The sequence below is a fragment of the Ictidomys tridecemlineatus genome, chromosome 16, assembly GCF_052094955.1.
Source record: "Ictidomys tridecemlineatus isolate mIctTri1 chromosome 16, mIctTri1.hap1, whole genome shotgun sequence".
Lineage (NCBI taxonomy): Eukaryota > Metazoa > Chordata > Mammalia > Rodentia > Sciuridae > Ictidomys > Ictidomys tridecemlineatus.
In genome coordinates, this window is record NC_135492.1 from 38,497,510 (window position 1) to 38,517,713 (window position 20,204).

The following is a 20,204-nucleotide window of genomic DNA, read 5'->3' on the forward strand; positions in this document are numbered from 1 at the left end:
AAAGACCCTGTCTCCAAATATGGTCACCTTCTGAGGTTCCTGAGGGTCAGATTCCAACCTGAGAATTTGGAGGAGAACCCAACTCAGCCCCTAGCAGAGACCAGAAGTGGGCCCTTTCTATGCTCTGTCACAGACAGATGTGAGTAATAACCATTTTGCACGGAAGGAAGCTGAGACTCAGAGGGTAGGTGGCTGGGAACCCAGGACAGAAGCCTTGATCTCTCTTCTGCCATTCTCTCTGCCAGACATGGGTGACATAGAAAAGGAGGTGCTCCTCTATTTGGGGGTGAACCCAGGGGTACTCCACCACTGAGCCATATCTCCAGCCCTATTTTGTATTTTATTTAGAGACAGGGTCTCACGGAGTTGCGTGTTGCCTCGCTTTTGCTGAGGCGGGCTTTGAACTCGAGATCCTCCTGCCTCAGCCTCCTGTGCCCAGCTACGATTTCAGGCATGCGCCACTGCGCCCAGCTCCAAAGCCGCTTTTTTTGTTTAAGGTAGAAGATGTACCACTTCCTGCCTCCCTGCCTTTGCAAGAGCCCTTCCTCTGTCTGAGGTTTCCTCCCCTCTTCTCCAACTCCCTATTTCAAGGGACCACACTCCCCGACCCTTCCCGCACAGAAGAGGTACTCCATCCTTTGCAAGTCCCCGATGGCTAATATGTATTTTCCAAATCCGTCACCTTACTAGACTGAACTTGTCCAAGGAGGGTGCTGGGTTGTGGCCAGCCACAGTGAGAACTTGAGCAAGTTATTGAACTTCTCCGTGCATCCATTTTCTCACCTGTAAAATGGGACAATACGGATCCTCCTGGGGATTGTGCACGGATTAAATGAGATAATACATGCAAAGCACATAGAATAGTGCCTGGCACATAGTAAACACTCAATAAACGTGAGCTAAGCTCATTTTTGATATTGCCCCCACCCCGTGCATTTCTTTTTTTATATCCGTGCCCTGCCTAGCACCTGCTAAATGTATGAACTGATGAGTTATGAATGACCTTCACCTTCATTAGGCAGAAGACCAAACATGGGGACCCATAAGACTTCAGCTAGGGAAAAAAATAAATATCACCATGTCCATTAAGCATTTTAATTAAAGCCTCCTCCACCTCCCCACCGCCCCCGCGCTGTCTGGCCACTGCCAGCCGCTCCTATTTTTCGCTTGGGCCTGGGTGGCAAGTTTGAGGATCAGAATTTGGGGCACCATCGTCTGTCTGCGTCCTGCGCCCATGTGCCAGACCTAGAGGCCTCCCACGTCTGCTTTAAATAGCATCCTCTGGTTAACTGTTAATAAGAAGCTTGGAGCAACGCTTGCTTCTTATATAAGCTGCCCAGACTCTTGCGCTTTAGGGGACAAGCCAGTCCAGGAGCAAAGCCCACCCAGGGGCAGCGACTCCTTCGGCCAGCAGGGGGCGCACGACAGGCGCTTTATTTACTTATTTATTTTTCAGACAAGTTCTCACTAAGTTGTTTAGCACCTCAATATGTTGCCGAGGCTGGCCTCCAACTGGCGATCCTCCTGCCTCAGCCTCCCCGGTGGTTGTGGTAACAGGCATGTGCCACCGCGCCCAGCAACAGCCTAGTTTTTTTTGTGACAGGTAATGGCAGTCATACAGTACAGATTGGAAAGGTAGGCAAGGTGATGTAGAGAGAAGAGAGTGCCCCTTTTATATTTCTTCTCCAGGTGCTAAGGTCTTCTCCATGGCAACCACCAATCCTGCATGTCCTCCCAGAAATAGTCTGTACATGTGAAGATAAATGCAAGAAACGTTTTGTGCACCTACTAAGTGTAGGGGAGAGGGAATTGCCGCAGGATGGAGAGCCATCCATCTAGGGTGGCTTTGCTTGTCAGCTGGTGATATTTGGCTGTGTCTCTGTACTAAATGCAAACGTTTACTTCCTGGGGAGCAGGCCTGGTTCCGTGATTTCTCTCTGTGTTCCCTTATCCGCCTCCCACCACGAGTTAGTTGGGGGTCTCGGAGAAGCAGACACCAATTTAAGATTAGATGTGCAAGTGATTTATTGAAGAAAATACCCGTGAATGAAAACGGGAAGGAGTTGAGTAAGGTCAACAGATTCAGCAGAGAAAAAATACAAGAAGCAGAGTTAAGTTCGAACGTCAGACAACATTTTTTTTTTTTTAGTATAACTATGTCTCATACAATGTGTCCCATGAGTACTTCTAGAGTCATGCAATGAGCAACAATGATATGCCACATATACCAGGGAGATCCCATAAGCGTATAATGGTGCCTGGCAGGCCCAGTGACTCTAGAGGCTGAGGCAGGAGGATCGCAAGTTGGAGGCCAGCCTCAGCAACTGAGCAAGTTCTTCAGCAACCTAGTGAAACCCTGTCTCAAAATAAAAATAAATAAATAAAATGGGCTGGGGATGTGGCTCAGTGGTTAAGCACCTCTAGAGCAATGAGGGTGAAGGGCAGATGGCCATGTGGTTAACAGTGCTTGTCCCCCCCACCTGAGCTCCCTTCCTTGTCCTTGAGGCCATTGATCTCGCTCCCCAGGTACCAAGCTGTGCAGAAGAACTCTGGTCCCTGCCCAGAAGCAACAGCAGAGTGGTGGCCCTAATGGGGACAAGCTCGGCCTGCAGCCGCGTGGAGGCAGCGCCCAGGCGAGCCAAGGACACTGACCTGTCAACCTGCGATGGCCAGGCATGGGCACAGTACTTATATCCGCTGCAGAAGCCCAGGGTGCCCAACAAGGCAGCCCCAACCCACAACCCACCTCCTGCTTCCTAACCCGCTTGGAGAACGTGGAAGTCGGCTTGAGAATTGACCAATAGCGTTGTAGGTGCCAAGCCCTAATTAGCATAAGTTTTGACCAATAGCGTTAGCCCATTGACAAACCCTAATTTGCATAAGTTTGGACCAATGGCAGTGAGCCGAGCAGTATATAAACCCCTAGCCCAGACCGCTCCCAGGTGGTGGGTTTCCTTCTGCAGGGTTTTGTGTAGGTTTTTTTTTTTTTAATTCAATAATTCCTAGTTGCACTTGCTTGTGTAGCTTTGGGTTTTATTTTTTGAAAGTTTGTCAGGTAATGAATCCAGGAAGAAAGAAGGGGATGGTGAGCTGTTGGGGGTCTGCTTCAACACTTAGGCAGTCGCCTGCTGGCAGGAGCAGGGAACATGTTTCATCTCAAAATTTTGATTTGATCTTGTACCTCGCAGATCTTGGGATCTGTGGAGGATCCCAAATTGGTAGACCAGCCTGGGCAAGCTAGCCAAGACTTTGCTTTTGATAATAATAATAATAATAATAATAATAATAATAATAATAATGGCTGGTGATGTAGTTCAGGGCTTAAAGCACCCCTGGATTCAATCCCCAGTCAAAAAGTTGTCATGAGGGACACCCACACATTAATTCTTGAGCTTTGGGCCCCTTTCAGAGAGAAATTAGGCTAAATTACCAGTTTCAAACTGGCTACCGTGGGTGCCTCTTCTAAGGGAGGCTGAACTTCAGGTAGCTATACATAAAATAATTTTGTGGGGGTGGCAGTACTGAGGATTGAACCCCCCGGGGTAGCTAAACCTCTGAGCCGCATCCCCAGTCCTTTTTATATTTTTTTTGAAACACAGTCTCCAGCCTCAGCCTTCCAAGCTGCTAGTAATTATAGTCTTGAGCCACAGTACCCAGCTCCTGTTTATTTTTTTTATTTTGACAGGATCTGCCTCCATTGCCCAGGCTGACCTCAAAACTTGCAATCCTCCCACCTCAGCCTCCTGAGGCGCTGGGATTATAGGTGTGTGCTGCCATCCCACCTGGTTAAGACAACATCTATTGAGTGCCTACTGGACCCTGTGCTAGTTCCTACAGCTGTAAAGCAGAGAAAATATGTGTTTGCTGAATGTTGGAGCCAGAAGGAATTAAATTAGGCACCTAGAAGAACTTCTAAGTACGACAAGTTAGTATTTCAGAAGTGGAGTGTGGGCCAGGCACAATGGCAAACACCTATAATCCCAGGAGTCAGGAGGCCGAGGCAGGAGGATCTCGAGTTCAAAGCCAGCCTCAGCAAAAGCGAGGCACTAAGCAATTCAGTGAGACCCTGTCTCTAAATAAAATGCAAAATAGGGCTGGGGAGAGGGCTCGGTGGTTGAGTGCCCCTGAGTTCAATCTCAAGGTGAAGGAGAAGGGAGGATGGGGGGTGGGGATTGAGGAAAGCTGCACTCTTTTAACAGGAAGAAAAACTGGCTCAGAAAGCATTTGAATGACAAGAGAACTGCACTACATTCTGAGCCACACTGGCTGGGGTCTTGAGCAAGAGAGGGAGGCAAAAAGATGTATTTTTTTCCAGACAACATTTGGTGTGTCTAAGAAGAACCCCATGAAATTTTACAGCATTTTTCTGAAGAGGCAGAAAACCAGTGGTTACATTCTGGGGCTCAGCAGGCCCCTGGCTTGGCAGGACAGGGACAGAAAATCTGATAAGAAATAAATGAGATGGTGCCGATGTTTCTCCTTTGCCAATAAAAGTTATGCTGCAATTTGAAATTGGCTGTGTGTCTGCGGAAGGTTCGAGAAGGGGCTGGGATGAGGAAAATTCTCTTCTGTAACAGGTCGTCTAGGCTGAGTCCCTGGGCAGGGGGGATGGCCAGGGAACCCGCCTCAAATGCAGGACTCCAGGATAGTTTGAAAGGAGGCAATTTTCAAATTTGGGGTATCAGAATTCCCTGGAGGACTTTTTTTTTCCCCAGGGATACTAGGGATCGAACCCAGGGGTGCTCATCCACGGAGCCACATCCCCCAGCCCTCTTAATATTTTATTTAGAGACAGAGTCTCAAAGAGTTGTTTAGGGCCTTGCTAAATTGCTGAGGCTGGCCTCTATAATTTGAGATCCTCCTGCCTCAGCCTCCCAAGTTGCCAGTCTCACAGGCATGTACCACTGCTCCCAACAAATATATTGCTCCTGATGAGCCTTTAAGGCTCAAAAAGACTGGGGTCTACCCTGCAGCTCAGAGAGGCAGCACCTGATGCGATGTGGGAGGAGGTTAGAGGGCTTCCTGGAGGAGGAGGTGGCACCTGTATTGCATTGGAAACTACAAGTAGAGTTTGGATCAGGACTGCAAGCAGAGGCGGCACACCTGTAATCCCAGCCACTTGGGAGGCTGAGGCAGGAGGATCGCAAATTGGAGGCCAGCCTGGGCAATTGAGCCAAAAATTTAAAAAGTAAAAATGAGCTGGAGATGCAGCTCAAAGGCAAAAAATACCTCCCTGGGTACAATCACCAGTACCAAAAAAAGTTGGGTTTCGTTATTGTTTTTGAGCAGAGAGACCCAGATCCCACTCCCTGCTACCTGCCTCGCTCTTCTGATCCATAAAACAGGACTCCACCCCATTGTGGCCACTAGGAGGAGCAAACAGTAAGGAGCAGGTTTAAGGCATCTTAGGAAAAGAGACTCAGGAATGAGGGAAGGGGCGGGGTGGCCCAGTGCCAGTCCTGGGAGGCCCGGGCTCTGTCGCAGAGTCGCTGCTTTGTGCTGACAACCATGTGCTCCCAAGTGCGATGTTCCCTGAGTCATCAGGCCCAGACAAAGGGGCACCGTGGGCCCCTGCCCGCCCCCCGCCCCCGTCGGGTCCCTTAGCTCTAATGAGAGCTGGTCTCTGCCCAGGCTGACGGCAGCTCCGTCCTCCCTCTGTCCCCAGCAGGCGCTAATGAGGTGTTTGGACAGCTCCGGAGGTCACGGAACCCAGGGCCCTGGGGGAGGGATAATGAACCGAGACTCATCACCAGCGAGATCAGACAGCGGGCACCGTGACCCGGTAGAGGAGCGCTTACCAGGACTCTCTGGAGGGTTTTTGCAAAACCCACGAACATCTATTGCAGTGGGCAAAGTCCCCTGTGGCTCCATCTACCCCCAAAACCACTAGTCACTGACTTCCTGGCTCACAGGCCCCTTTGAGAATTTAATCAAAGCTCAGAATCCTCCCCCCCAAAAAAAAAATTAAATGCAAATTAATATCGCAATAATCCCCCAAATTGGTGTTATGAATAATTGATCGCATGCCAAGTACCAAGTTTAATAGTTTATGTGCCTCATTTTTTTTTTTTTTTTTGTACCAGGGATTGAACTCAGGGATGCTTACCCACTGAACCCCACCCTTTTAATTTTATTTAGACAGGGTCTTGCTGAGTTGCTTAAGGCCTCCCTCAGTTGCTGTGTCTGGCCTCAAATTTGCGATCCTCCTGCTTCAGCCTCCTGAGCTGTTGAGATTACAGGTGCCACCGCAGTGGGCTCATCTCATTGAATCTTCACGTAGGTTTGACCATATCTGCTTTGTAGGGGGTGGGGGGACGCTGAGACAGAGAGGTTGTGGTTAGAGGCCACACGGCTCATCAGTGAATTGGTTAGACCTGGTTAGCTGGATTTAGAGCTGATTAACTTCAAAACTCACACTTTCAACCAGCTAACTCTACGTGCACATATACATGACCATAACTTAGTAGGTAGTTTTAGATTGTGATAACCCTGAGGATCCAAGAAGCATCCTGCTCAGCTGAAGATCCATAAATCCATTGCCACTCAAGACACCACAGGTCAGTGGAAAACGGACATGCTCCTTGGTGGTCAGTGCTGCAAAGACAGGGCTGGAAACCCGGAGGATCAGGACACCTAGAAAGTCATGTTGAGCCACTACTTGGGTGTTAACTGTGAGTTTGAAAATGGTGAACCATTACAGGAAGTGACCACCAAGGATAGGGAACAGACCAGGAAGTTGCAAAGGTTGAAAATATCAGGTTCATAAAGTTAGGATGGATTTGGGCTGCAAGTAACGGATACCCAGGTCCATTCCATTATCTCACACAGCAAGATGAGGTGGCTCAATTCCCTACGGCTTCATGACATTGACAAGGATTTTTATCTGTTTCTGCTTTTCCAGCCGTTTTTGACCTCTGGTGTGTGCCCTTATGGTTCCAAAAGGGCTGCCAAAGCATCAATCATCAACTTGAAACATGATGTCCTAAATTTTCCTCTTTCAGCAACACCTTTCAGAAATAAGGAAAGTTATTCCCAATAACCCTACTGACCACTCAACATATCAAAACCAAGGTCTTGAGACCCAAGTTCATTCCCTACTTCTGCTACCATGTAAAATCGGTATGAGCTACAGATCTCTGAACAGGAAAGCACTGCCGATCTTTGCCACAGGCCATGCCCGCCAGCATTTGCAGCAAGTTCTAGTAACTCATCCTTCAGCGCCTTTCATCTAACTTCTTTTTGATTAAGAATTCAATGTTTTAAGAAATAAAAGGATGAAAAACCACAGCCTTATTGAAGAGCAATGGAAAACCCCTCACATCACCCCACAGCGGTGCTTCACTTACTGAGCGCATCCAGGGGTTTATATAGCACCGGGTCCACGGCTATTGGTCCAAATTTATGCTAATTAGGGCTTGTACTAACGCTATTGGTTAGCCCTGCATCCCGTTGTGGTTTGCCTTACTATGATTGGTGGCTTGAAGTCCTCGGGTTGCGCATGCTCAGTGGGGTGTCTGGCTCTGCTGAGCGCCTCCTGCAATGGGCGTCTCCCCTGTGTGCAGGGCCGGGTGACAAATCAGATTGGCTTGTCCAGGTTCACCTTGGTGGTGGCCCAGGGCGCCTCAGACCTGCATGGTGGGCTCCACGCGGCCATGAGGCTGTGCTGCCCACCCACCCTCCAACCCCCTTGGGCTACCAGGCCACCTCTCTGTCACTCCACGGTGGCTTCTCCCCATGATCAATGGGCCGGCTGCATGGCCTGCAGCCAGGGAGCCATGTCAGTGTGACAAAGAATGACACAGGCACCCCTAAAACAGATCCCTGGCAAGAGAATTTAATTCTAATGACGGGCTTCCACCCATCAAGTGTCACCCCTTTGGAGACGCATCGCTGCTTGATAACTGAACAAATCTAGAAAGAAATGGTAGGGGAGTCGCTTTCGATGAGGCAGCTAACAGTATCTGCCACAAGTTCTAAGTGTAGGGAAAAAAAAATCCTTCATTATGAAAGAAATAAAGAGCCATTAGGATTTTTGTTGTTGTTACTGTTTCAGTACCTGGAATTCAAGCTAGGGGTATATTTTACCAACTATTTTTATTATTTTTTTAAATTTTGAAACAGAGTATCCCTAAATTGCTGAGGCTGGCCTCCAACTTTCCATCCTCCTGTCTCAGCCTCCCCAGTGGCTGGAATTGCAGGCATGCACCACCATGCCTGCGTCCTTAGGGCGTTAAGTTAGGAAATAAATGGAGTCTGGGTTTTGAAAAGATCACCCTCACCTCCCAAAGAAAGGATAGTCAAAAGACAGAGCAAGCTGTGACGAAATAGCAAGAATAGACCAGGCAAGAGGTGCTCAGTGGTACAGCGCTTATCTAGCATGAACGAGACCCTGGGTTCAATTCTAGCACCGCAAAAAGGAAAGAAAAAAATAGACTAGTGTTGGGGTGGTGAGGGTGAAAGAGGAAAGATGAGCTATGTATTTCTAGCAATCATAGTGTTAATTTCCAGAAGGTTTTAGTTTAGTTTTTTTTTTCTTATTCTCTGTTCCATTTCTATATCATTTTGTGCTAGTTTTACGGATGCTGTAATTTATCTTCTGTCTCTGAAGATACCCACTGATGCGTGTTTTCTCTTTCTATTTTAACATCTATTTCTGTTTTCAGAATTATCTTATTTTCCTCTGGGCTCAATGTTTTTTTTCTGTTTCTTCTTCTTGATGTCTTTGATTTTTAAGTTGCAAATTTTCTTGAAATGTTTAGATTGTCCTTGTTTAGATTGGTCCATTTAGGAAGAAGGGGAGCCTGTTAGGTATGACCAATCCAGTCTGTTCAACCAGAAATCTCCAGAGATGTTTAATAGAATAATAAAAAGTTCCTGTAACAGCCGGATGTGGGGTGCACGCCTGTAATCTCAGCGGCTCAGGAGGCTGAGGCAGGAGGATTGTGAGTTCAAGGCCAGCCTCAGCAATTTAGCAAGGTCCTAAGCAACTCAGCAAGACTCTCTCTCAAAGTAAAATATAAAAAGGACCCAGATAAATGGCTCAGTCGTCACACACCCCTAGGTTCAATCCCCAGGGCAAAAAAAAAAAATTATTGAGGACCCTAAAGAACTTTTCATTATATGGATTATAGCTATTGATATTTCCCAGAGTAAAAATTAAAAACGAGAGTTTCTAAAATATGTATTAATTTATGATAGCCCTGATAAATCTATGCTCTGTTAATATAAACATGCTTGTGACAATCAACTGTGTTTTTCAAAAGAGGAAACAATGCAATGGGAAGAGGCGCATTGGTCTCTGGGCGATTTTGAGAACCGCTGGTATTCATTCAGCACAAGAGCTAGCATTCTGTAGCTGTGGAACCTGAAAGCACACTTCCTGGATTTAAATCTCAGGTGTGTGGGCCACTCACCCGACCTCCCTGTGCCTCAGTTTCCTCCTAGAGAGGATCGAATGAATTGTCTCCCTGTGGAGTGAGCCAGAGCCGTGCTTGGCACATAATAAGTGCTCAATAAACACTAACTGTTATCATTCCAGTCCTGCGTCACTTAGCATGGTGGATACGTACCGAGAAATGCCTCATTCGCACCTCCTCAGACAGGATCTTGAACCTTCCAAGAATGGCCCAGGGCTTCTCGCCCCCTTGGGCTGCTGCACCTGAGCCCCTCCCCAGAGAGATTCCAGCCACAGGCCCACAGCAGACATGTCTGTTTGAATGCCAGGCACGTGGGACAGGGTGTACCTGCGACATCTCTGGACGCCTTCCTCTCCAGCAGCTGGTGATTAGGAAGTCACACTCCGTCATGGACAGGGTCTAATCAACCTTCCAATAATTACCAGCCCCAGAACGTGGCCGCAATTCAGGAAAGATGATCCCGGAAGATAAAAGCCACTTAAATCCTGGCATGGACCACGGGTCCCCTTGGTAACCCGTAACTCTCAGCCCCGGTTAGCCAAAGAGCTAATTGAGGCAGTCGGCTGGTCGGCCGCTGATTGAAATGGCTTCTAATTGTTGACATCCTTCAGGTAAAAACTCCCACATGTTCTCAGCCCACCCAAGAGGCCCTGGAGCAGGAACTGAGTCTCTCAGAAAACCAGTCCTCTGATTGCACTTAATTAATCCAAATCAGGTTGGCAGAAAGAATTAATTAAAGAACATATCAGAGGAAGTAGTGACATTGAGATGTTTCACAAGCAAGGCAGGCTGGATGTGAGAGGTGAGGCCAGGAAGAAGTCACCCTGCTTTTGCAAAAACTGCCCTAGCAAGAGAGAGAGTAGGTCAAGATAAAAGATCCCCAGGATCTGGGATTTTACAGAACCAGGGTACACCTTGAGCTGATCACATCACCTTTCTGAGCTTGGCTTATTTCTCACTTGTAGACTCTACTAGTCAGCTTTCGGATACTGGAAGAAAACACCTGAGATAATGAAGTTATAAGAAAAAAAGGTTTATTCGAGCTTGCTGTTTTGCAGATTTCAGTCCACAGTGGAAGTAGTAAGTAGTAAGTAAGTAAGTAGTAAGTAAGACAACAGAGGGCCATTTGGTGTCCTCTAGGGTATTTTAAAAGGTAGGATACTTGGGCAGATGTTACAGTGGGTTTCAACATAAGCTCTAAGCTCCATGGCCATCCACGGGACCAGTTTTTGACAAACCTGCAGGAACCTTCCACCCCAGAGCTTGGTGTAAGCATTTGGATTTGCCCCACCACCTCCCTGGGGGGCTCAGAATCAGACAGATGGTCTCAAATCCCACTTTTCATGCATTCAGTTGTTTACTGAGCACTTACTTTGTGCGAGACCCTGCCCTAGGTCCTGTCATGCAGGAGAGTATGGAGCCTGTTCTTTAGTCCCCTGAGGATCCTCAACAAGACAGAGCCCCCGATGCCCACAGAAATAACCTGCTCACTCATGGATTACACTTTCCTGTGGAAAGCAGAATTCCAGTACTTTCCAGCTCTATTGCTAAGAAACCTCAAAGTACAAGGCACCCCAGGAAATCCGGCAGGGAAACGAAAATCCAACTGATCTCAAGCTTGCCACAGCCCTTCAACAAATATTTATTGAGCATCTACTTTGTTCCAGGCTCTGATCTGTGAAGGCAGACGCATGTGAGCAGGAAAAGATTTTAGGAAGGAGCGCCATGTGGAGAGGAAAGGGAGGAGGTATTTGTGTTTGGCAAATCTGGTCACAGGCCGTGAAATCTCAGTGACTTCACAAAATGCAAATTTATTTCTTGCATCTAAGAAGTCTGATGGTAGCCAGGAGCAGGGACCCAGGCCTGTGATCCTATTGACTTGGGAGGCTGAGGCAGGAGGATCGCAAGTTCAAGGCCAGTCTCAGCAATTGATGAAGGCCCTAAGCAACTCTGTGAGACCCTGTCTCAAAATTCAAAATAAAAAAGGCTGGGGGGTGTGGCTCAGTGGTTAAAGCACCCCTGGGGTTCAATCTTGGGCCCCCAAATGAATAGATAAATGAATAAACAAAAATAAAAATCACAGGTGCCCAGGAACTTCTAAACCCTAAGATGGGGAAATTTTTTTTTTATTTTCTTTTTCTTTCTTTTTTCTTTTTTTTTTTTTTTTTAACTAGGAATTTAACCCAGAGGCACTTTATCCCTGAACTCCATCCCCAGTCCTTTTGATTTATTTATTTTTTTAATTTTGAGACAGGCTCTTGCTAAATTGCCAAGGCTGACCTCGACCTTGTGATCCTCCAGCCTCAGCCTCCCCGGTTACTGGGATTACAAGTGTGCACTACTGTGTCTTGCTAGGCTGGAGGGACTGTGGAGGTTAGCTTAAGGGAAAGGTTAAACTGGCAAGTTACTTCACTTTGCTGATCCTTCCTTCCCCATTAGTAAGATAGACACAGTAATAGCTATACCCAGGAGGATTATTGTGAGGATTTTAGAAACTTATATACACAAAATATTGACGACCCTGGTGTTGTGTTTGGGTCTTTACTATTGTTATTACTGTTTGATTCACTCATGGTTTCTTAAAGGTTTTGGATTAAGTTTATTTTGAGACACGGTCTCCCTAAATGGCCAAGGGTCTAAGTGGCTGAGGCTGGCCTCCACCTCTCGATCCTCCTGCCTCAGCCTCCACAGCTGCTGGGATTAACAGGTGTGCCCCCACGGAGCCCAGCCTATGAGAATGATAGACCTGAGCCAGACCCCTCGGCTCCTGTCTCTTTTCCCATCAGGAAACTCAAGTCAGGACCCTGAACTGGCCTCTCAATCCCAGAGATCCACCTGGGCCAGCTGTGTCTGGGACCAGCCTTGGGTCCTTTCTCCCTATCCACCTCCCACATGTGTCCAGCGATGAGGTCAGAAGAGAGAACTTTTGACTTTCCGGGGTCCCCCAGGCCATGGGCAGCAGAACTGGGGATCGCTAGTCCCGCCCCCTGATTTCCAGTGCCCCTCTGGGTGCCCAAGAGAAACCCCGTGCCAGCTGGAACAGAGTGACCGCCACAGAGCTCGGAGTTCAGGTCGCACGTTTTATTACCACTTGGGGGACTATCGTGGACAAGGAGAAGGTGCCTAAGGGGGGGGTTATATACAAGCCACAACTTCCAGGGCTGTGACGGAACATTCCCACGCAGGGCCATGGTCCCCACAGAGAGTTCCATTAAGTCTCTTTCCATCTACAAAAGGAGGCTTAGGAAGGGAAAGGAGATCCTGGGTGCCCTGGGGGACAGGGACGGGGACTTGGGAGTGTGTTATACAGGAGGCTCAGGTTGGTGGCTGGGAGAGAGGGGACCGGGATGCAGTGGTCACTTAAGGTATCCTTAGGTCCCCAAATTGGATTTTCCAGGAAATTAGGGCTCACTCCTCCAGGGGCTCTCTGGTCCAGGATGCCCGACGCTCGGGGTGGGGCGGCTTCTCCTGGGTCCCCTGGCCCCTGCTCAGGTCACTCAGGAGCCCCAGGAGGAGGCCCGATGGGGTACAGGCTCCCTGGGGCGCACAGGGGCCTCCCAGCGCCCTCTTGCCGGGATGCTGGCGCCTCTCAACCCTCGGGGTCCCCTCTCCTGCATCTTCTTCTTGCTCCTCTCCCCAGCTCCCCTGGACCTGGGCGTCCACCAGCCTTCTGCCTGGGTGCTGCCTCTTGGTGACAGCGGACCAAGGGGAGCGCCGGCCGGGGTGCTGCCTCTTGCGCTGCTGGGTCCTGTCTAGAGACCACGCAGCCTCATCCTCGCGTCGCCCCGGGTGCTGGCGTTTGTGGGGCCCCACAGCTCCGCCTTCCTCCTCCTCCTCTTCCACTCCCTCCTCTGCCTCCTCTTCCCTTTTGCCCGGATGTTGACGCTTGGAGAGCGAATCAGGTTGCAGGGACTCTGGGAAACGAAAGAGGCCATCAGGGTCCCCTCCCCACCTTACCATCCTGAATGCCCACCCCAGCCTTCTTCTTGGAGGCCAAGGCAGACTCCTTGCAGCACCTACCCAGAGATTTTGCACCTGCCTCTCAGGCCCCAAAGAGACACACCCTCACAGACAAGGTCAAAGCCATGACGTCTGAATTCCAGTCCCAGCTCTGCCACTAACTGGCCTAAGTGACCAGAAGTGACTCAATCTCTCTCAGCCTCGGTTTTCTTCTGTTGTAAAATGGGAATAACAGCTGGGCGGGGTGGTTGCATGATTGTCATCCCAGCGACTAGGGAGGCTGAGGGAGGAGGATCCGGAGTTGGAGGCCAGCCTCAGCAATTTAGCAAGGTCCTCAATAACTTTAGGAGACCCTGTCTCAAAACAAAAACTTAGAAGGGCTGGCGATATAGCTCAGTGGGAAGGAACTTCTGGGCTCAATCTCAGGTATAATTTAATAATAATAATAATGATAATGATAATAATGATAATAATAATAATAATAATAATAATAATGTCTCCAGTCTCTGCCAAAGGAGTGGCATTAGGATTTCTAAAGTGCAGGAGGCTGAGGCTCAAGTCACCCTCCCCCCACCCCACATCCCTGTCCCCCAGTCCTTTGGGCTGCTCAGTTCACCTCCAGCAGCCACCAACAGCCCCGTCCACTCACCTGAGGGCTGGCCCAGGTCCCCTCGCAGCCGCTGGATGTCATCCTGGAGGAGAAGGAACCCTTCTGCCTGGCGCAGGAGGTCGTCCAGGGCGGGATGCTCCGCAGCCATCTCGGCCTCTTGTTGGGCGGCTTGGGGCTGAGCGCGGCCTCCCGGGGAGCCGGTCAGGGTCAAGGTCAGAGCCAGGGTGAGCAGCAGCCAAGGGCCCGGCATGGCGGCGGCTAGAGGGTCAGTGGACAGAGAGGAGCGTGATCGCATCTGCTCCATCTCTCCCTCTCCTTCCCCAGAACAAATCGCTCACGGTTCAGCCCCCTTCCCAGGGAGTGGCAAGACCCCAGGGTCACCAGGAATGCGGAATCTGCCACCTGGAACCACCCTAGTCCATAGGGATGCCCGGCCACGCCGCCTTGTGCCTGTGTGAGCCAGGAGACCATGGGGACCCTATTGTCACTGCCACCTCTCAACCTCACGGGAAAGCTGGGGAAGCCAGAGCTGGGGTTGACCAAGCCAGCGATGTCCCCGCCCAGGCTGCAGCGCTGGCCCGCCCGACGGCCCGCGGGATGCTAAGGATCGGGTCGCTGCAAACATTGTCCCCAAGGTCCCATCGCCACACTCTAATGCTAATACTCCATCGCCAACTTTCTTGATCTAGTACGAGGCTTCCTTGGGATTTTATTATTTTATTTTATTTTATTGGCTGGGGATGGACCCAGGGAGTTGCGCAAAAGCTAGGCGAGCGCCCTGTCGCCGGCCACCAGCCCCCGGGGCCTGGGGATTCTATTTCGAGCGCTAAAATTCCGATTCCAAGGCTCCGCTTCTCCAATGCAACGCTGAGCTGCGTCCGGACCAGGAATGCAACAGCCTGGTGCATTCCAAAGCGAGCGGTTCGGTTTCCAACGTGAGGTTCGGATCCGAACTCCCCGGCTCTCCCGCGGACCCGCCCAGCCCCTGGTTCCTCTGGAGCCAACCTACAGCTTGGATCCCGGCGGGGACAGCATGCATGCTGGGCTCCCATCGACCCCGGGTGCCGGGGACCTGGCGCGCACCGCAGCGGCACGATGCGCCCGTGCGCCCCGGGCTGGGGCTCCCGTCGGGTCCCGGGGCCGGCGATCGTGCGCTCCTGTCCCAGTGCTCCGGAAAGGACGCCACTTGGTAAGGGATCGGAGGGGCTCACCTGCCTGGTTAGGGCTCCGCGGGGTGGGTCCGGGATCCTGGGCCGCGGGGTCCGCTGTCCGCAGGTCGCCAAGTCTGCAAGCGCCGCTAGGACCCGGGGCGCCGGCGGCGCGCTCCTCGGTGGGGACGCTGCTTATATGGGCGCGAGGCGGCGGCGCCGGTGAGGTCAGCGGGGAGGGGTCGCAGTCGCCCGGGAGGGGTGCTGACGGCAGCGAGCCCCCGCGGGACCCCGCCTGTCCCCTCCTCCGGAAATCTGGGGCGGGGGTGGGAGGGGCGGCGAGGAGTCACAGGATGAGGGGGCTGTCGTGGGGTCGTGTGTGCAGCCCAGCTCTGCAGGAGCTGGAGGCAAAGAAAAGAGGCAGAGACTCAGAGGCATCCAGGAAAGAGCAGGAGGTGGCCACAAGGCTGCAGAAACAGGAGGCGACACACACACACACACACACACAGAGACACCCATTAAAGACAGAGTCGAGGGGGGTGGCAGGAGAGAGGGGGTGATGGACAAGAAGAACCTAGTCTCTCTGATCTTGACCCAGACACCTCTAGCCAAGGCCTCTCTGGGCCTCAGTTTTCTCAATCTGCAAAATGGGAGAGGGAAGGGTAAGTTTTCAGAACTTGGAAAACAGATGACTTCAGGATTCCCAGCTCATGGGACAGTTTTGTTTGACACCCACAGTGTTCTGGAAATTTATCTGAATAAGCGAGATTTTTAAAACCAGGAGAGTTTAGGGAGAAATTTTGGATTCAGGGGTTTTCTTAAAAACCTCTTGAGCAGAGCCTGGTGGCACATGCCTATCATCCCAGCGGCTGGGGAGGCTGAGACAGGAGGATTGCGAGTTCAAAGCCAGCCTCAGCAATGACGAGGTGCTCAGCAACTCAGTGAGACCCAGTGTCTAAATAAAATTCAAAATAGGGCTGCGGATGAGGCTCAGTGGTTCAGGGCCCCAAATTCAATCCCTGCTACATCTCCCCTCCCCCCAAAAAATCCCAGCACTCTGGAGGCTGAGGCAGGAGGATCATGAGTTCAAAGTCAGCCTCAGCAAAAGCAAGTTGCTAAGCAACTCAGTGAGACCCTCGTCTCTAAATACAATACAAAATAGGGCTAGAGGTGTGGCTCAGGCGCTTGTCCCAGTCAGTCCCCAAAGTCCAAGCCCTCCTATGGCACTTTAAGAGAAAACACTGTCAACTAGCCCAGGGCACCGCCTCCAGGTGCTGGGCTTCTGTGAATCCCAGAGACGTTGAGTGAATCAGGCCCAGCGTCTCACTGAGTTGCTTAGGGCCTCGCTTTGGTTGAGGCTGGCTTTGAACTCACGATCCTCCTGCCTCAGTCTCCCAAACCGCTGGGATGACAGGCGTGCACCATGGTGCCCAGCCCACTTCTCATTTTTACCTTGAGGACACTAAGTTCTGCAGACCTCAGCTTGCCAACTGCCAGCACACAGTAGGTCTCCAGGTCAGATGCCTGGCTCTGGGAAGATGGCCAACCTGGAGCCTCAGTCTGATCTCCCTGCTGGACTCCAGGATTTGAAGAATTGCCCCCTTAGCGAAGAATTAAACCAGACCCACCTGTCATCTTTCACTCGCAAAGGTGAAGGTAGACATTGATACCGCCCCCTGTGGACAGCGATCTGAAAATGCACCCTAGGGGTATCTTCCACAAGACGATCCAGCTTTCGGAAATTTTTGTGCACAGACTGTCCCCTGTGCAGGAGGGTGATTCAAGTGCAGCCTGGGTTTCCAGAAGCCGGAATTGCAAACCGCCTAAATATCTGTCCGTCAAAGACAGAGAGAGAGTTGCTAAGTCAACTGGGCTCACCCCAATCTATAGGGCTTTAGGGTGCTTTGCAAAGAAGGAGTCAAATCCATATGAAGTATGATGGAAGAAGAGCAGCGTGGAGCACAATGTGCACATCGTGCTACTATTTGTGGGATGCACCGTGAATAGACCATTATGAGAAGGATCTGGGGAGCAGGCGGTGGGTGGGATTGGGGGGTGACATGGGAGACTGCTTTTGCCTTTGGCTTTCGGTTCCCAGTGTGTGTTGGATTTATTTTTTCCCCCTTTGTTGCAGAATGCACAAGCAGCTCCAGAAACCAAGACAACAATCACAACAACCAAAGTCGCCTCTCCATCTCCAAGGGAGGCATGAGGGTGTTGGGAGAGCCGCGCAGCCCAGTGGAGGGCCAGATGGGGGGAACATCGCCCCCTGGTGGCCTCTGCCTGTCTTTTCTTCTGTCGGAGATCTGAGTGGCTCACTGGAGGGACAGTAGGTAGGTGGCTGGGGAGAAGTCACCGGGGGTCCCCTGCAGCCCAAGGAACCAGAGTGGCGGCGCCCTTAGCCTTGACTCCCTAGGACCTTGCAGATTGAGGACAGACAACCCCTCCCAAGGTCACGGGAGTGCCCTTTGCCTATGCAAATGAGCCCGCCCAGAGCTCAAATCCAGAGATCACTAATTTTTTTTTTGCACCCAGGATCGAACCCAGGGGGTGCTTACCCACTGAGCCCCACCCCCAGCCCTTTTCAGGTTTTATTGAGATACCAGGTCTCACTGAGTTGCTGAGGACCTGGCTAAATGGCTGAGGCTGGCTTTGAACTTGCCATCCTCCTGCAGGAGCGAAGCCAGAGCTCTCCCGCTGAGCTGCCCCCCCCCCGCCCCTGCCAAAGCTGAGTATCTAATCATCAGGTTGCATTTATCTTTCCAGTTCGCTCCTTTGTTCTCGGCTAATGAAAAATGTGCTTGCAGTTACTGATCAGATTAATCTGTGTTTTTTTTTTTTTGAAAATGAATAATGGGATGATTTAATGGGGGATATACATGCTATCACTGACTCCCAGCCCCCACCCCAACACACACACACACACACACACACACACACACACACAAAACCTCTGGCAGAGATGTGTTGAGTGGGTGGAGGGGTCTTCTGATTTTCCTCTAATTTCTCTCTTTTTTTTTTTTCCTATCTCCAAGTCTCTTTGTTTCTGATTCTTAGATATTTTAGACTCTTTATCAACTGTGAGCTGCAGAAAGGCGTGAAGCAAGCAGCCCATCCAATTTACCTTTTGATTTTTGTTCATGTAGTTTTGTTGAGTTGTTTTGGTTTTGGTACTGGACATTGAACCCGGGGTGCTGAACCACTGAGCCCCATCCCCAGCCCTTTTTAAAAAATATTTTATTTAAAGACAGGGTCTCGCTGAATTGCTTAGGGCCTTGCTAAGTTGTTGAGGCTGGCCTCCATCCTGTGATCCTCCTGTCTCAGCCTCCCGAGTTGCTGAGATGGCAGGCGGGCGCCACCATATCCAGCCTAACAGGGAATCTTGAAGATACTTTATGTTCAACCCACAGAGTTTAGCATCCGTTGGATGCTGAAAAGATGATTAAACATTACCAAGGATCAACAGATAAGGATTTGAGGATGGAACCCACACCTAAGTTCCCTGAACACTCAGGAATTGCTGTGCCTGTTTAAGGAACACAAGGCTCAGAGAGGGGAAGGCACTTGTTCAAAGTCACACAGCCAGGAAATAGAGGAACTTGGATTTGAACTCGGATCTGTGTTATTTCAAGCTTTCCCCCGTTCAATTCCACTACAAGGGAAAACAGCTAAGGTGTGAAGAGCCTTTACTGTTCCTTTTTCAAAAATCTCTTTAGTGTTTGAGTGATGTCCTCTCACAAAAGAAACTTTTGAATAGAAATTCTTGCCTGGGTTCGGTCCCCCAAAATTCCCAAGAATCCAGAAATTCTTGCCTGTCATCCCAGCAGCTGGGGAGGCTGAGGCAGGAGGATCGCGAGTTCCAAGCCAGCCTCAGCCAAAGCGAGGCCCTGAGCAACTCAGGGAGACCCTGTCTCTAAATAAAAGACAGAATAGGGCTGGGGATGCGGCTCTGTGGTCGAGTGCCCCTGAGTTCAATCCCTGGCACCCCCTTTACACCCAAAAAAAGGAAAGAAAGAAAGAAATTCTTGGGAAGGAATGGATAACTGAAGTAAGCCAGAATCTGAGGTCCTGATGGGCTGGGGGGGGCAGGGGTGGGTGGGTTGGTGGCAGCAGGTGAACACGTGGCTGCAGGAAGCTGGTGATGGCAGGCAGATCAGACACCTCGTCATCCGGAAGGTCTGCCAGAGATAAGGAGCCCCCCACCCACCCTGGCCGCCACTTGTCTTATTATGGAAGAAAAATGAGGCCGACTTCCGATTGGCTCAGCCACTTACGTATATTTATCTTGCTGTCAGCCACGGAGGCTCCGGCCCCAGGTTCTGGGCTAATTAAAACTTGTCCTGGAAATAGGTGGAGGCCACACCCTGAGTACTGATGAAGCGGGTGTGACTAGAATATGTGAGTCACCCTGGGTCAGGTGGCAGGGTGGCAGCATCCAGAGGAGAGGAGCCCAGGGGTGTGGGGGCTTGGTGGGGGGGACATTGGTGTGGCAGTCACAACAGCAAGAGGAACAGATGTTTGAAAGTCCCTGTTGTGTGGCTGGACTTCTCAGCTTTCTGTTCTTGGCAATCCTCAGGGATGCATGAGGCCGGGCGGCTTCCCCTGGGCTGGGGCCGTGAGAGAGTCGTGGGTTCGAATCCTGGCTGCGATTTCAAGGGGGAAAAACAAGACGTCAAGGTCGTGAAGGGATTGGAAGAGGCACGCTGGGGACTGAGAAGGGTGAGAGAGAGAATTCAGTGACATGAACGTGGAGGTCAATAAGAGGAAAAGGAAGTCCTCCTCAGGGAGCCAAAGATGTACCGGGAATATTCTCTACATCGTCACAAACATGTCTCACAAGGAACTTGGGGGAAAAAATCATTTCCATTTGTATAGGGGGCTATTCTTTATGTCTGGGCTGTTTCCATTCCTCTTTCTTCTGAGGATAGGCCCCCAAACACTTGCTCAAAGTGTTTTCTGTGATTCTAAATAATAATTCTAATACTTATTATTATTAGGTTAATAATAATAATAATAATAATAAATAATTATTAAATAATTCTAAGTATTAAATGCTGTAACTCTTTGTGA

General features: G+C 50.3%; 1 protein-coding gene across 3 annotated transcripts; it reads right to left on the bottom strand.

Annotated features, from left to right (window-relative positions):
• Positions 1-12,476: 12,476 nt before the first annotated feature.
• On the bottom strand, positions 12,477-15,444 carry Trh (thyrotropin releasing hormone). Of its 3 annotated transcripts, XM_078033423.1 has the most exons (4): positions 15,198-15,443; positions 14,026-14,244; positions 13,147-13,330; positions 12,477-13,101 (listed from the first exon to the last, which is right to left on the bottom strand). In XM_078033423.1, the coding sequence occupies exons 2-4, from the start codon at positions 14,234-14,236 to the stop codon at positions 12,825-12,827; spliced, it is 672 nt and encodes a 223-aa protein (XP_077889549.1). In that variant the 5' UTR covers positions 14,237-14,244; positions 15,198-15,443; the 3' UTR covers positions 12,477-12,824. The 3 variants fall into 3 exon arrangements, with proteins under 3 accessions (XP_077889549.1, XP_040147034.2, XP_005333839.2); XM_040291100.2 differs by having other exon boundaries at positions 12,477-13,330; positions 15,202-15,444; XM_005333782.4 differs by having other exon boundaries at positions 12,477-13,330; positions 15,198-15,435.
• Positions 15,445-20,204: the final 4,760 nt, after the last annotated feature.